Here is a 15,353-nt window from a genome sequence, read left to right on the forward strand (position 1 = left end):
TTGTACCAAACCAGTCAAGTTGGAATATTTCACAATGTATTCAAAATTTATGACTTCATGCTAGTCACAACAGGTAAGTTCAGGGTTCCATTGAAGCTCAATCACACATTGGCTACACAAAATGTTTCCACATGCAGTGTGACACAAATTAATGCAAATGACTAGTGTTACTAGTGTTGTTCAATATACTCCGATTCAAAGCCCTGACCCTTGCCTACACTGCCGCCAACAGGACAGCCCCCATCTACTTGCAGGACATGACTCAATTCTATGTGCCTGCTCGACCACTCCGCTCTGCAGCAGCAGGGCGTCTTGTAACCCCTCCCACCCGCCCAAAGGGATCACAGAGCTTCTCCACCCTAGCTCCCCAGTGGTGGAACGAACTCCCCGTCCCTCTCCGAACCTCCCCCTCACTATCCATCTTCCGCCGTGGCCTGAAGACTCATCTCTTCAGACTATACCTAGAATAACCACCACCATGCTGTGTATATATATATTTAAAAAAAAACAAAAAAAAAAAAACCCTTTTTTCCTTGTCACTTGTTACATGTTGCCCCATCCCTGCACTTCTTGGTAAATTGTATTTGTCCTAATACTCTAGCTTAATCTTCTGCCTAGTTTGGCTTTGCAGATGTTAGACCAGGATAGTGTTCATTGTTCTCAGCTAGAAATAGCTGTACAAAATAAGTAATTGTACCTTACTGAACCCGTGTTCAGCAGTTGTCTACGATCATGAAAATGCACTTCTTGTACGTCGCTTTGGATAAAAGCGTCTGCCAAATGAATGTAATGTAATGTAATGTAATGTACTCCAGTAGGTACTTGTACCAAAGGTTGACATTCTTCTTTCCATTTCTTTGAAGCTTGATGGTTATATGACAGTTTCCCATTTCTTTACACAGTTCTTTGCATTTTTACATTGCAACACAATGACCTTGACAAATAAACAAACATGTCTACAGAATACTGAACTCCATGCAGTCAACAGAGGCATATCACTGGTTCAAATTATGGTGTGCTGCAGTGGCCTAAATTTAATTTGTATGCAGAACTCTAGCCCTGGATTGATACTTCTGCAGTCCTGTTTGATAACTATGACAAACGAAAATGGATGTAGAAGATTTCCCCCAGATGCTGATGTTTTCCATAAATCCCTATCCCAAACTGGGCGGGACTGACAGATGACATTCTTGGGCCGGGGACAATAACTACTATGATAAAGAGCAATCAGGTGTGATAACGGAATGCATGAACAACCCTTGATGCGGATGGCTTGGGAGTTATACAAATTAAGATGTGTGGAATGCAGGCTATGGATAAAACGGTAAACAAAATGAAATGAAAATCCAAGTGTATGTTCGATTCTATTTGTACAAAAGTGTACTAGCTCTATACTAAACTATTTCACAAGTAGCTAGCCTATCAAGCAAGGACGCTATAAAAAGTTTCGGCAAGTTAGACACTTCTGATTTCTATTCACTCGCCGTGAAAAGAGCTCGTTAGGCTGGAGTAAACGCCAAGTGTATTTACAGACCACACACATATGACTGCACCTTCAATTATCTAAAAATAAGTTCGTTACCTATCGTGATACGTCTAACATTAGCTAGCCTAGCTAGTAAGCTGCATCAACGTCCTGCTCCATAATCAGCTGTGTTCTGCCCCGTTTTACTTTAAGTCTAGTTTTAGTCTTAGTCTACGATAATAGACGTTATCTAGCCTACTAGCAGTGTAGTTTGAGATGATTCACTTACTAAAATATATATAGTAAAACAGCTTTCTACCCAGGCCATGACAAACAAGGTACTACAACCTGCGCTTTATGTCCTCTTTACTCGCATGCTTTCCCTCGGAGTTCCTCCCCCTGCGGCGTTGGGCGGAGTTTCATACCGAGCCAGACGCTCCTTTTGTCGGATCTGTTTCAACCCGACTCCCCGGGTTTATGGCTAAGAAATGAGACAATAAAAAGCCCCAGCACCACCAGTGCGACATTCCTTCTTCGTAATAACTTGGCTAGTTTGTTAGTGAACAGAACGGTGAGTGATTAATAATCATCAGAAATCGTTTAAACAATTTTGTTGTCGCTTCACCCGAACTATTGTAACATTCATGGCGGCTCTGCAGTGTGAGATTTTGGGCGAAAGCAGGCAGAGCCATCCCGTCTTTTTCATCTGAACCTAACAGAATAACGTTAGTTACACTATACTATATTTAAATAAAGTCACACATTATCAAGCCTACATTCGAATTAATAATATGCAAGATATGTGGTACCACCGAACACATGTACGTGCACATTTCTGGAAAGGCAGATTAAGTTGGTTAGCTAGGTAGCTAGCTAACAACAGCAACGTTTAACAGGCTAACGTTAGTCTAGCTAACGGTACGAAAGCTTGGTGGGTAAGGTTAGATAATTTACCAAAACGTGATAGCCCTGTCATAATCGTATTATTAACACAGGCAAATGCAATACATTGACGCATATATTGTGACATCGTCAGCGAGCAAACAAATTAAATTAATAATAATGTTAGATGATATCATAGAGTTTCAATTATTGTAGCCGAAGCTTGTGAGCTTAGAATAGTCTACTCTTTTCGGTATGAACGCCAGGCATTAGAGGCCGCTGTCGGATATTGGGTCGGTTTCTCGCTGTTAGGGAGATGTGACGCTACATGGTAAGAGTATTTTCAATTAACATCCCGTCTTTGATTCAGATAAATATTGTAATTGTTCTCAGAACGTATACGGATATAGTTATTTCCCGTGTTGTATTGTTTCTTTCGTATATTGTATGGTTCTTCTAAAATAGTGTCGTTCATTAATCCTGTTTGTTTATTTAAAGTGTTTCACTTGAAGGGGGAGGGCAGTTGGGCTTTAGTTGACCTTTTGGCGTGTGGGTAGTGGCTAGATTGGTGCATATAGGAGTGGAAGAAGTTGACAGTGTGGCTACCGTAATTTGATCATTTGCAGTCTTATTTTCATGCATGAATTTTGTGTCTAAGTGGTAGGGGCGATATATTTGGCCGACGGATCGTTGCGTACATCTTCGTTAATTTATTAATTCCCTTTAACGTTTTTAAATTAGCTGGACTGCCCTCTCCAAATATGGCATTTAGACAGTTGTCGTTGTGTTGTGATGAGAAGAGGTAGCAAGCGAAATCGCACCAAGAAGAGACATGCTGCAAGTCTGCAAGTTTAACTAACTTGCTTATGGTATGGTTGAATATAGAAAGTTGTAAAAAATAGGAATCTATGCTCGTGTAACTGAAAAACTTTGTTTCATGAAAGTCTGTAGATTAACATTTTGAGATGCTGGAGAACTTGTGCCAAGTTGCTTGTTTCACACCATACCTTCCAAAAGCCAGTGGCGGGTCTCCTGCAGTATAGACCTATTTTCATATGGTCTATGGTATAGACATGCCCACCCCAACACGTTTCAACACATATGTTTTAACAGGAACAATTATGGCTAGTGTAATTGCACAGGATTTGTGAAGGTTATTTAATTACATAGGCATTGCTTGTGTTTTACAATGAGTTGTCTAGTATATTTATTAAATGTTTTTTAGCATGATGCTTTTTGTTATGCATTATGTAGTATTTATAGCAATGTGTGACTTGGATGCACATGCCTGTAAACAAATATTGGAGGATGTAGTGTATTATTTTGTCATTAGCGGGAGGTGTGTTTACTCTGTCCAGATGCAGACCTGGACATAGTTATGCTATAATTTTTGATGCATATGAATAACAGCTATTTTGTTTTTCAATGATCAAACGGCCAAGAGTATGTTTCTACATTTATGGTAGGACTATTCTCCCTGGGCTGTCAGTTGAATAGCTCTAATCTATGCTAATGATCTTAGGTCTCTTCCAAAATGGCAGTAAATGTAAGATGCCACATGACTCCACATAATGCAGACCTTTGAGTCTAGAGTCAGAGGAAGAAATGACATACTCAGCCAGATAGTCCATCTGCTATCGAAAATTTATAGTGAAAAAATTGCCCTTTCTTAAGTGATTGTCCAAACCGTGTCATTAAAGGGTAAGCACCACACAACAGCAACCCCCAAAGATATTACACCAGTTATTTTTAGTCTGTAGGTTTTTGGTATTCTGTTTTTGAAGTGGTGATTCTAATGAGGCATTTGTTGCTAGGTTGTCTGAGAAGAACAGGCCAGTGGGTCACCTGTAGGTCACCTTGTCAGTGGCCCAGAGAGCACCCAGAAGGAGCACCTGCATATCCACAATGAACGTCAACAGTAGCCAGGCCACACGCCTCAAGGCTGAACCAGGTACAGCACATCGGCCGCTCATTGCTGCCTTTGTAATGATGTCTTGGCAGAATCAGGGTTTCCAAAAACCAATGACTGCTGGCCACATGGATTTTTCATTGTTGTTAAACAATCTCAATTTATAGTTGTCACTTTGTAATTATTGTTGGCTATATATTGGTTTTGATTATTAAGTGAATTCATTGGTAATCAAGCAAAATAAACGGAAACAAAGAGTACGTGTTCAGTTTCCAGGCAATGCTTTATGCCCCCCTTTTTCCAGCGTGCCAGCTGTGACTACTATATTAAATGCTGCACAGTTTTGCGACACAAAAATGCTAGCACACAAAACTGGCTGGGCTATTTATATTGATATTTCTTATTTAGTTAATTAATTGCTTGATTAATAATCAAGAAATGTAAATGGAAACAGATGATTTACATCCCCTCCTTTCCTCCACATACTTCTGGGTAGGAGACTAGTGGTAGTGGGGGTGTGGAGGAAAGGAGGTGAGGAGTAAAAAGTAATGGGAGGCACCCTCACCCATTCAAATGACCCGCACTGCCTCACTCTTGCCCACATGCTAAACACACGTGTATACCTGCTTTATTGGTATGTGCGTCACATCCTCCCAAGTGAAGTTTGCAAGTGTATGAGGGTGGAGCCAAAACTGGATTGGGAATTAGACAATGTTTTGTGTTATACTCCATTGTCTTACGTGTGTTTCTGTGGGACAGATGATGTCTGGAATAAAGAGGACTGTCTGACATTGCTGGAGAGGATTCGTAGCCTGCTGCCTGATGGAGACGGAATGAAGTACAAGACCACCGAGTCGCACTTTGACTGGGACAAGGTCTGCTTCGGCTCCTTCACTGGTGACATGTGCAAGCAGAAATGGCAGAAGGTCTCCAATGAGGTGAGTCATTAATCTGTGCACCCTTCTCCGCTGTGTGGTGAAAAAGAGCTCCTACCCTAGCTTATCTGATAAAGCCCTTTACTGAAAAGACAAGTTAAGTCAACACAAAAAAGCCATACTTACCAAGTATTTTAGTCTTATATTTAGACTTAAAATCTTGTGTCTATGACTTCTTTTTGCTAAATAAGACAAAAAGGTTGCCAACTTGTGAGACCGTTTTACGCATTTCAAGATTTGGCAATGGGGTTAGACAGTTTCACGTGTTAAGCAAAAATTAACTTAAGACAAGCTATTATTTTCTTCTTGAGAGAAAAAATAAGACTTAAGTCTCATTACAAGACTAAAACACTTGAGACAAACCTTTCTTGCAAGAAGTCTCAATCATATACTGTTGGCCATAGGGCTTAAAAATAAAGCACAACCACTTGTCCTATGTTAGGAATGCGGCAACATAAATTACATAGGCAATGTGATGAAACTAACCTCCTTTATGAATACTAAACAAAACCTTCAGTGTACCTTAATTCGGGAGCACCAAACACAGAGGGATACTCTAAATGCAGGTTTTAGCTTATGTATTTATTTATTTTTTTTACATTTTAACTGGTAATGACAGCATTTAGAATATAAAAGCATTGAAAGGCCAAATAAAGTGGTAAAGTCATTTTTTTTAAATGGTGATTGGATGTGTAGGATGAGTAGAATTTTTACATCTGATTATATTTGGTCTGTCCTCAGGTGCGGAAATTTAGGACCATGACCGAACTTATCATTGATGCCACCGAGTGTGTGAAGAATCCTTATAAAGGCAAAAAGTTGAAGGTATGGAAAGTTCCAGAAGGCAATGTGTTCATGAATGTAATTGACAATATGTTTTGCTCTGTCTTCAGGTGAAATAACTGGGGTAATGTCTTTTAAATCAGAAGACATCATAAATCTCTTTCTCATAAATTTCATTTGTGCTTATGGCTTTGATCCAGTTCATCGGTTTCACTAATATTGATCTACATTAAACCTTTGTAAACATTTTAAAATTCAACCTCCTGAGGTTGTATACCCATTAATGTACCACAATGAATTTATTTCTTTTTGTTTTTATGTCCTAGATTATTTAATAATGTCAATGTTTTGAACCAGACAATGACTGAACACCTGGCTAGATCACTCACAGGTCCTGGGACAGGATGTGTACCTTCATAAAATAATAGTTTTGCTAGATTTCCAGTGTGCGAAACCTTTTAAGCCTGCTCAAAAAAAAAGTTGATACCTGTTATCTGGATTAATATTTGCACAGCAAGCCCATGCTTGTGATTGAGTCATGTCTTTTTCTTTTTTTTTTTTTAATCTTGTCTTTTTCTCAGACACACCCAGACTTTCCGAAGAAGCCTCTAACTCCATACTTCCGCTTCTTCATGGAGAAGCGAGCCAAGTATGCAAAGATCCACCCAGAGATGAGCAACCTAGACCTCACCAAAATCCTCTCCAAGAAATACAAGGAGCTCACAGAAAAGAAGAAGGTGAAGGCTTGTTCTTTTACCACAATGTGCTGTTAGTTGCACGTATATTTTCTTCTGTGTTAGCCACAAAATTTTAGCAACACAAATACTAAAGCATTTTCCACAAAGCAGAAAATCACTTTAAAACCTGTAGATTTGTACCCAGGTGAAAAGTTGTGTTCTCACCCTCAATTTAATCAATCACTGTACCCATTTCTCCACTAAAAGGAAAATTAAACGAATTCACAATAAATGAAATAAAATGTTAGTTTTGATATAGAGATCTAATTTGAGCTCAAATTGTGTGCTGTCCGAGACTGGAATGTGTCAGCCCTGGTTAGTACTCTGTGTTACCAGAGCACTGACTTGGTAGCGACGACAGTTGGATGACGGCTATTACTCCCCACCCTTATCTGTAATTACAGCTCAAGTACATCCAGGAGTTTCACCACGAGAAGGAATCATTTGAGAAAAATATGGCACGTTTCAAGTAAGAATCTTTCTTGTACTGTTATTTGAATGGCTTGATGCATTCTTGAGGTGCGGTTAAATTTATTAAATTATTAAATGAGTAATGAGAAATTCACTTTTAAAATGGTACATTGTCTTACCTTCAATATTATTGTCAAGATAGAATGCATTATAAAGATGTTCTTCATACTAATGACTTTCTTTGCATTGGGTGCCAGTGAATGGCAGTTTGTTCTTTTCCATTTCCATTGGGGCCTCACTTCCTCTTGTCTCCTTTCTGCACATGCTCAGAGAGCAACACCCAGAGCTGATTGAGGAAAGAAAGAAGTCTGACCTCCCAGAGAAGCCCAAGACCCCCCAGCAGTTGTGGTACAACCATGAGAAAAAGGCCTACATGAAGCTACACCCAGACGTGAGTGTGCGGACTAGGCATGCACCAGAAATCAGGGTGGGAAAGGGGCCAGCCACAGAACAAGTGTAAAATCTTCACACCTACTATTGGTGGCCATTTTACAATGTATACGTCTTCTGTTTGTTAAGAGTATTACCACTCTAGACAGCACAACAGTTAAATTCAATATTAATGTGTGGAATATATTTAGTAAGCAATCAGTTGAATAAGCTAAAAAGCAGGTGGGGGGAAAACAAGAAGGATCATTTGAGGGAAAAGCAATTTGGGTAGTTGAATACTCCAGTTACTTTTTATTTTTACTGGTGGACTGTGTTTGGTCAGGTGGGGCAAAAAGAACTGAAGGAGGCTCTGCGCAGACAGTGGTCCCAACTCTCTGACAAGAAACGGCTGAAATGGATCAGCAAGGCCCTGGAGTTGCAGAAGGCCTATGAGGTAGGGAGTCATGTGTCACAGGGGGTCCAACGGGATTCAAGTCTTTGTGATGTCTGTTGAGCTTGAGGGATTAGACAGAAGAAGGAAGAGCGGCAGGCTCTTTTCCACAATTTAGCATTTAACTAGCTACAATTTTCTACAATGTAGCAATTTAGCTGGCTCAACCACCATTGCACTTGTGGCCTTATTGGGATTCTGACTACTTTGCTGCAGGACAGCATGAGGGCGTACCACAAGGCCCACCCTGACTCCAGCGCAGACGAACACGTGAAGTCAGTCCTGACGAAGGCCGAGCGGCAGCTGAAGGACAAGTTTGATGGGCGGCCCACCAAGCCTCCTCCGTGAGCACCCCTTGCACGCCACCTCAGCGCCAGCAGTCATTGGTTTTTGGGAACCGTGTTCAGATGCCCCTTTCGAGAGCATCAGCTTTTGGCAACTCTATTTCCTGGAGGTGTGTAGTGGGTGCCACTCTCCCCCCTTCCATTTCCGCAATGTCGTTTTCTCCTGCAGGAATGGCTACTCGCTGTACTGCGCAGAGCTTATGGTGAACATGAAGGACGTACCCAGCACGGAACGCATGGTGCTGTGCAGCAAACAGTGGAAGATGATGACGCAGAAGGAGAAGGACATGTTACAGAAGCGTTGCGAGCAGGTCAGCCAGAGTTTTAAACCTGTGGGGGGGGGCTATTAAAATCACTATTCATATCTGACAATACAAAATACAAAAATAAGTATTTTACCCCAAATTATGAATAGTATGCAAAATACTAACAGCCAATTAAAAGTAGATGCATGAGTTTCTTTTGGACTTTCCGACATGGAGTTTTTCAGTATGTGCTGAAAGATTTAGTCACAAACTACTTTCAGTCCATATTTTCAGACAGTAAGATTGTTGCACTATTAGAAACAAAGGAATACATACGATGCTGGTCTTGATCTTGTCTTTCATCTTTAATTTTTTTTTTTTTTCAGAAAAAGAAGCAGTTTGAGGTGGACCTGCAGCGGTTTCTGGAGGTAAAAGCAGAGATGTAGAGATGTGTTTTTGTGTAGTGTGCTGTGTATATGTGAAAGAGAATGATTATCAGCCATTGTATCCCAAATTTGTCTTATTCCTCATTTGGAATACCCAGTTTGCAATTGTAAACATTCCCACAGATGCACCGTCTTCATTCATCAATTTGGGTGACTGGAGATTATACTGTAACGCTTTGAGCTAGCTGCTGTTAACTGGGCACTGTATGTGATTTACTGATTTGTGGTTACAGCGGTAATACAAAGCATGTACGCTATACATGTGCCCTATTTACTCACAGCTCGCTCTTTTCCAGAGTCTACCAGAAGAGGAGCGAGACAGAGTGCTGACGGAGGAGAAGCTTGGGGGGACCCGGCTTAACATGGGGGCAGCAGGCACCCCCCTCAGGGCCAAGTCTCCTTCGAGCAAGGTATAAACACTTGCTTTTTTTTTCAGTTTAAATGATGGTTAGCTGAAAACAGCCATGACCGCTTAATTTGGCTGTCCGCCATTTTGGCTCTTTTTTGGGCGACCGCTGTAAATCCAGAGAGGCTAGGTGTGGCGTGTGAATTGAGGACTGTGCTCGGTCGCTTTCTGCTCCAGGAGCGCGCTCGCGACGCTGATCTGGACCAGTGGGTCCACGGCCTGGCCAAAAAGATGCGCGACGGGAGGAAGCGGACGCGGCTGCCCGAGACGCCCAAAACAGCAGAGGAGATGTGGCAGCAAAGCGTCATCGGAGACTACCTCGCCAAGTACAGGGTAAGGGGGCGGGGAAAAGGGGGGTTCTTACGAGGTCTCAGCCACGCATTGTGTAGTGACTATATTTCCACCTTAAAGAACATTGAGATTGAGAGTATGATATCAGTAGAGTTTAGTTAAGATGGCCACTTATAGTTTTTAAAATCAGATATTTTTTTCAGGGTACCCACCAGTAAGAGCCTCTCGATTTGGCAGGGTAATATTTTTTAGTGGTATAGCCGATAGCGTTAGTATAAAAGATTTTATAGCAGGCTTTGACAGATTTCTCAACCTGCTACAAAGGATGTTTTTAAGCTCGTAAAGCATGATCTTAAGTCAGCCATGACAAATATTATTACCTTTTGTCACAATAATGAATTTGATGATTGCTTTAACAGCCCCGAGGTCTTTATTGGTCCCTGTGAGGAGTTTGAAGGTAGTTTTTTTTTTTAATCCAAAAGAAATGACAACAAAAGACAGCTGTGCTATTATTGGCAGTTTTCATTGAACCATATGTCATTTCATTGGCTTTCTTATTCATAAAATCTGTTCTACACCTACTGTATACTGTTTATTTTTTTGACTAATTATTAAACGCCCACAACCTGTTGAGACATATTTATAATGTGTGGGCTAGCTAAATCGAAGCTACGGAGGTAGAATGAACTCATATGAACCAGGCGGCCTCTTGAGGGCTTGAGTTGCTTCTCTCTGAATTATGCCATTGGTTTATCTGTGTACACTGTCCTTGTGACAAAGCGCATATTAATCACATGTCAGAGAACTATTACTGACCCAAATCCCTCCGCCTAACCCCACCCCACCACAGAATGATCGTAAAAAAGCACAGAGCGCCATGGTGTCGGCATGGAAGTCCATGGATAAGAAGGAGAAGATCCCTTGGATAAAGAAGGCTGCAGAGGACCAGAAGAGATACGAGGTTCAGTACAGCACAGTGGTCAGTGGCCAAACACTTTGACCCCTGTCTCCTCCAGTGTCAGGAAATAACATCATTCTGTTTTTCCCCTTTACAGCACATGTTTCCAGGCATTGTGTACGATGTGTCTATGGGATTAGCTCTGTGTGTTAGTCACTGCACATATTACATCTATATATTTTGTAGTTTCACACAAGGTGGCATAACCAGCAAACTGCTGTTTTTTGAGTTTGTTACCTTTCGTCATAGTCCTTTTTTAAATATTTAGGCAGTTAAAAAATGTTTTAAAAAGTACATATTTCTGAAGCAAATGTTTTGATTTTCTATGTTGTATTCTCCAAATTCTGACTATTTGTCACTGCACTTCATCCTGCCCTGTCATGAATATTCATGAAAAAGCATGATGGAATTAACTTAAGATTTTGGACAGTAAATGGCTCTCAACCAGGTTAGTTCAAAGACATGTTGTAAAATTGCTTGTGTGCTTGTACAAAAAAATAATTTTTTTTAAAAAAGACCATTAAAAACGTGAACACACACAATTCTTATCACTCTTGAGGATTAAAACAAGATTAAGAAACAAGGCACGCCATGTGCTCAATGTGTTGAAGTTCACCTTCATTTTGTGCAGGTAGTACCATGGGTTTGCTGGGTATGTTGTGTCAGTCTTTATGCAAACATGGCAATTGTGTTCACAAGGGCATACTGAAAGCCTTTAGTAATGGACGTCCTGTGGAAATGTTTGCAACCTTGAAAGTGGAGTCAAAATCATTTTTTGGAAGGGTTACTTATGTTTAAGTTAACCAACGATTAAACCAGCCTTATGAGGGAACCTCATGAGAACATTGATATTTTTCTCTGTGGGATTTTCCAAAGGTGCAATAAGCTGTCTTTAGCTGACAACCGTTAGCAAAAAATGCGACCCTCTTGTGTTTTCAAAAACTCTGAGGTTTCTCCTTTGTTGAATATTTCTCCTGTGTTGAAACTTTTTTGTTTTTTTATGCAGAGAGTAAGTTATTTTTATTGCAAATGAATCTGCAATTGAACACTGCTGCCCACCACAGTATTCAGGAGATTTGAGAATTTGGTTTGCTGACTGTCCTGCAGAAGGAGGTCCTGGACACAAGGACGCCGCAGTCAGGCCAGAGCAAAGGGAAAGCCAAGTTTGACGGGGAACCCAAGAAGCCCCCTGTGTAAGTGAACAAAGTAGCCTTCATTCACACCTGCCCTCGTCCGTCTCGAGAAGTTACACAACGTGTGGCTTTGAGCGTTTCCAGACTCACCTCCCCTTCTCCCTTTAGGAGCGGCTACCAGATGTTCTCCCAGGAGCTGCTGACAAACGGCGAGCTGAACCACTTCAGCCTGAAAGAGCGCATGGTGGAGATCGGCAAGCGCTGGCACAAGCTGAGCCAGAACCAGAAGGACAAGTACAAGAAGGTTGTGGAGGAGCAACAGATTGAGTACAAGGCTGAGCTGGAGGCCTGGGTCAAGGTAAGAGCCAACGGGGGTGGTGAAGATGGTCAGTCCCGTCACCGGGGTGCCGTCGAATTAGACACGAGGGTGGCGCATGCCGCAACCGGTGCGTCCCGGTGCGTGGTCTGGAGGAGGCCTAGCGGTGGAAGCGTGGTTTCTGCCTTTGACTCTGTGTCTCTCTGCCTCTCACGCAGTCCCTTTCTCCTCACGAGCGAGCCATTTACAAAGAGGTCTCCAGCACGGTGAGTACAGGTAGCCCGCCAGGAGGGCCCTCTGTCTGTCTGCCGCCGTTCCATCCACCATGACATAGACAGGCAGCCGCAAATATACATACAGGTAACGAGCTATAGAAACGGCAGCAAGTCATTTAATGTTCATTTTGGGCTGCCACTGCATTGTTCAACCGACTATATCAACCCCTGGTGGGAAAGAGTTAAAACACAAGTTTAAATGACTGCAACTCATGCAATATAGACAATCCAGCCAACTTGTTATGGTGTGTGTTCATTCTGTCAGTTCTGTAATGGTTTGAATGGGACGTGCAGTACCACATAAGCCATGGATCACGCTACTTGGCGACTTGTTTGTTTGTGCTTCAGCAGTGTTTATCCCCCTACCCTCCCATAGAAACGGCGCAGCACAGCCAAGGCGCAAGGCCCCAGGGCGAAGGTTCGAATTATGAAGGGGAAGGCGGTAGGTGCCACAGCCGGAGGACTGGGGGCCGGGGGGGGCAGACGAGCGATGGCATACCGGGCCAAGGTAATGTCCACGCACGCCAAGATGCTTAACTCGACTGGGCGAGAGGGGAGAAGTGTTAATGGCTTCTGGGGCGGAGGAGGGTAGTGTAAATAAGTCTTTCTGTTTGGAAGGCTGACTTTTTGTCTGACGTTGGATGTGTGAGCCCATTGACAAGCTCATCAGAGGGCAATGTGTGCATGCCTCCTTGTGGATGAAACGCTCCTGCTATCAGTGTTTCACTGAATGCCAGTTGGATGGAAAAGGACTTACTCCGTCATATTTAGCAGGACACCTCGGATTCGGATGATGACGAAGAGAAGACTGACTCTTCTGACTCTGAGGAAGAGGATGAGGAAGAATCATCGGGCAGCTCAGACAGTGATGATGACGATGATGACGACGAAGTAAGTATTCTGTCGACACTTCATCTTGGGAAGCAAATAACGAATGGAATAGAGCTTGATACGGTTTTACAAAGGAATCTTTCGTAAAAATCTGCACGAGATTGTGACTGAAGGTAATATTTAAGCCGTCATGTAAGAATTGAGACTTCATTCGGTAGAATGAAAGTGGAATGGAGGCCTGGAGGCACAGATAATCACGCTCACACCTGTTTGCAGAATGACGATGACGATGATGAAGATGACGACGACGATGATGACCAATCAGATCCTACTAGTAGCTCAACAGGTGACAGCAGCGAAACGGACTCGGACTAGTCGCATCTACTATGGAGACTGGGCTGTGCAGGACACGCCCCCACTAATACCACTCAAAGAAAAGCTAACTCACCCTCCTGGATGAGAGGGTGGGGCTTAGTGGGATTGAAGATTACCTCACATTGCCAGTCTGCTGGTTCACTCCCTGTCAGGGAAAGACAATAACTGGAACTAGACTTTGGAGCAACTGGACAACTTTTTTTTTTTTTTTAATGGAGCCATGTTACTTGTGTGTTATTTTTATTGCATTTCTATAGGTGCACAACCATGTTGCCCATTCTGTTAAGTTTTAACATGAAACCATTGACGCTTTGGAGTCCCTTTGTTTGGCACACGTTTTGGTTTGTGCCAAGGTGTCGGCAGGGAAGGGCCAGGTCCATTCAATTTCAGTTTGCCTGTCCGTTTGTCAGTCAGTCAGCCCGTCTGCCTGTCCACCCCCTGCCGCTGTATATAGTGAGAAAGGACTTGTTTTTACTATGCCCTTGCCTGGACACCGAGACACATTTCAGGTTAAATTCCAAATAAATGCACTTTTACTCTTGTATTTACAGGCATGTGTTTTTTATTGATTTAATGTGCAATTACCTTTGCCCACCCCCTTATTTATTTTCATTTCCGGTTTTGGAGAAATTCGGAAGACCGGCCCATCACTGCAATGATTTTATAGCACAGCTACACAAATAACCTGGAACAAAATGGCACAATTTCTCAGTATATGAAAGTGCTTACGCATTTTCAGTTCTGTGGTTATTGTATACACATGGATAACTGGGTTTAACAAGAAAGGCAATGAGCCAAATTCCACTCAATTCCACCTACATGACATGACATGCTCAGAATTCTGCTTCTGTTGATTTTTCCTTAGTTCTCCCTCCCAACATTACTGATATATCAAATATGAACCATGCATATATAGCATTATAGGACTGTCCCTGCTACACAAATATACACGCAGTATGAATACTTCCACACTAGTGTTGAGTCAGTATTATTATTGCACTTATACCCACCTTATGCCAATGTTGGTTTTTCTGTCTTTTTGTGTTGCCCTTGAAAAAGTCCACCACATGGTGGCAGCATAAATTTTAAATAACGACATCTGCAACATCTCGCTTTTGCATAATATTACATAATGTTACATAATTTTTTTCTTTCATTCTTTGTCTTGAATCACATGCAAGTACTGTTTCAAAACATTATAGAACCCACTACCCATTGACTTTAGCTCGAGTTAATTGGGCATTAACCCATTTTAATTTTATCTTTTCTAGTAAATAGTTAAATAGTATTTATATAGTTTTAGCTTTCTATTGTGAACCTCAGATCTTGTTGTTTCAACTCTTCATGTCTAGCAACGAACGCAGAGGATTCACAACAGGCCCATTCATGCTGAACATTGTCCAGCTATGTGTTTCTGGCAGATCTAAATGTAAGATCTGCCAAGCTTTGCCTTCAACAGGAAGTGAGATAAATAAGCCCTCTGTCATTGTGAGAAAAGATTCAATCCATTGCTTAATAATTATACCTGTCACCCATAAATTCATCTTCATGACAGAAATTCAGTGTGCTATGACCTGAACTGGCTCAGTGAATAGTGATTACTGTGTTGTAAACACTTTGATGTTGCAATCTAATGCATTCAAATTTATTTTGCTAACAGGAAGTCGGTGAGAAGTCAGAAGTCCTGTAATGGACAACTCAGACAAGACAAAGTGATCTTTGGGTTTCAGT

General features: G+C 41.8%; 1 protein-coding gene across 8 annotated transcripts; it reads left to right on the forward strand.

Moving 5' to 3' along the window:
• The first annotated feature begins 1,050 nt into the window (after positions 1-1,050).
• Positions 1,051-14,166, forward strand: LOC118224826 (nucleolar transcription factor 1-A-like). 8 transcript variants are annotated; one of them, XM_035412592.1, is made up of 20 exons: positions 1,051-1,324; positions 4,162-4,298; positions 5,016-5,194; positions 5,933-6,016; positions 6,556-6,711; positions 7,116-7,180; positions 7,453-7,573; positions 7,895-8,005; positions 8,219-8,346; positions 8,516-8,657; positions 8,978-9,019; positions 9,334-9,447; positions 9,621-9,776; positions 10,585-10,713; positions 11,800-11,885; positions 11,994-12,183; positions 12,360-12,407; positions 12,793-12,924; positions 13,188-13,307; positions 13,524-14,166. In XM_035412592.1, exons 2-20 carry the CDS (start codon positions 4,253-4,255, stop codon positions 13,620-13,622), a joined length of 2,148 nt encoding a protein of 715 aa, XP_035268483.1. In that variant the 5' UTR covers positions 1,051-1,324; positions 4,162-4,252; the 3' UTR covers positions 13,623-14,166. The 8 variants fall into 8 exon arrangements, with proteins under 8 accessions (XP_035268483.1, XP_035268485.1, XP_035268482.1 ...); XM_035412594.1 differs by lacking the exon at positions 1,051-1,324 and adding an exon at positions 1,356-1,803; XM_035412591.1 differs by lacking the exon at positions 1,051-1,324 and adding an exon at positions 1,831-2,036.
• The last annotated feature ends 1,187 nt before the right edge of the window (positions 14,167-15,353 follow it).

Source organism: Anguilla anguilla, chromosome 4 (assembly GCF_013347855.1).
Source record: "Anguilla anguilla isolate fAngAng1 chromosome 4, fAngAng1.pri, whole genome shotgun sequence".
Lineage (NCBI taxonomy): Eukaryota > Metazoa > Chordata > Actinopteri > Anguilliformes > Anguillidae > Anguilla > Anguilla anguilla.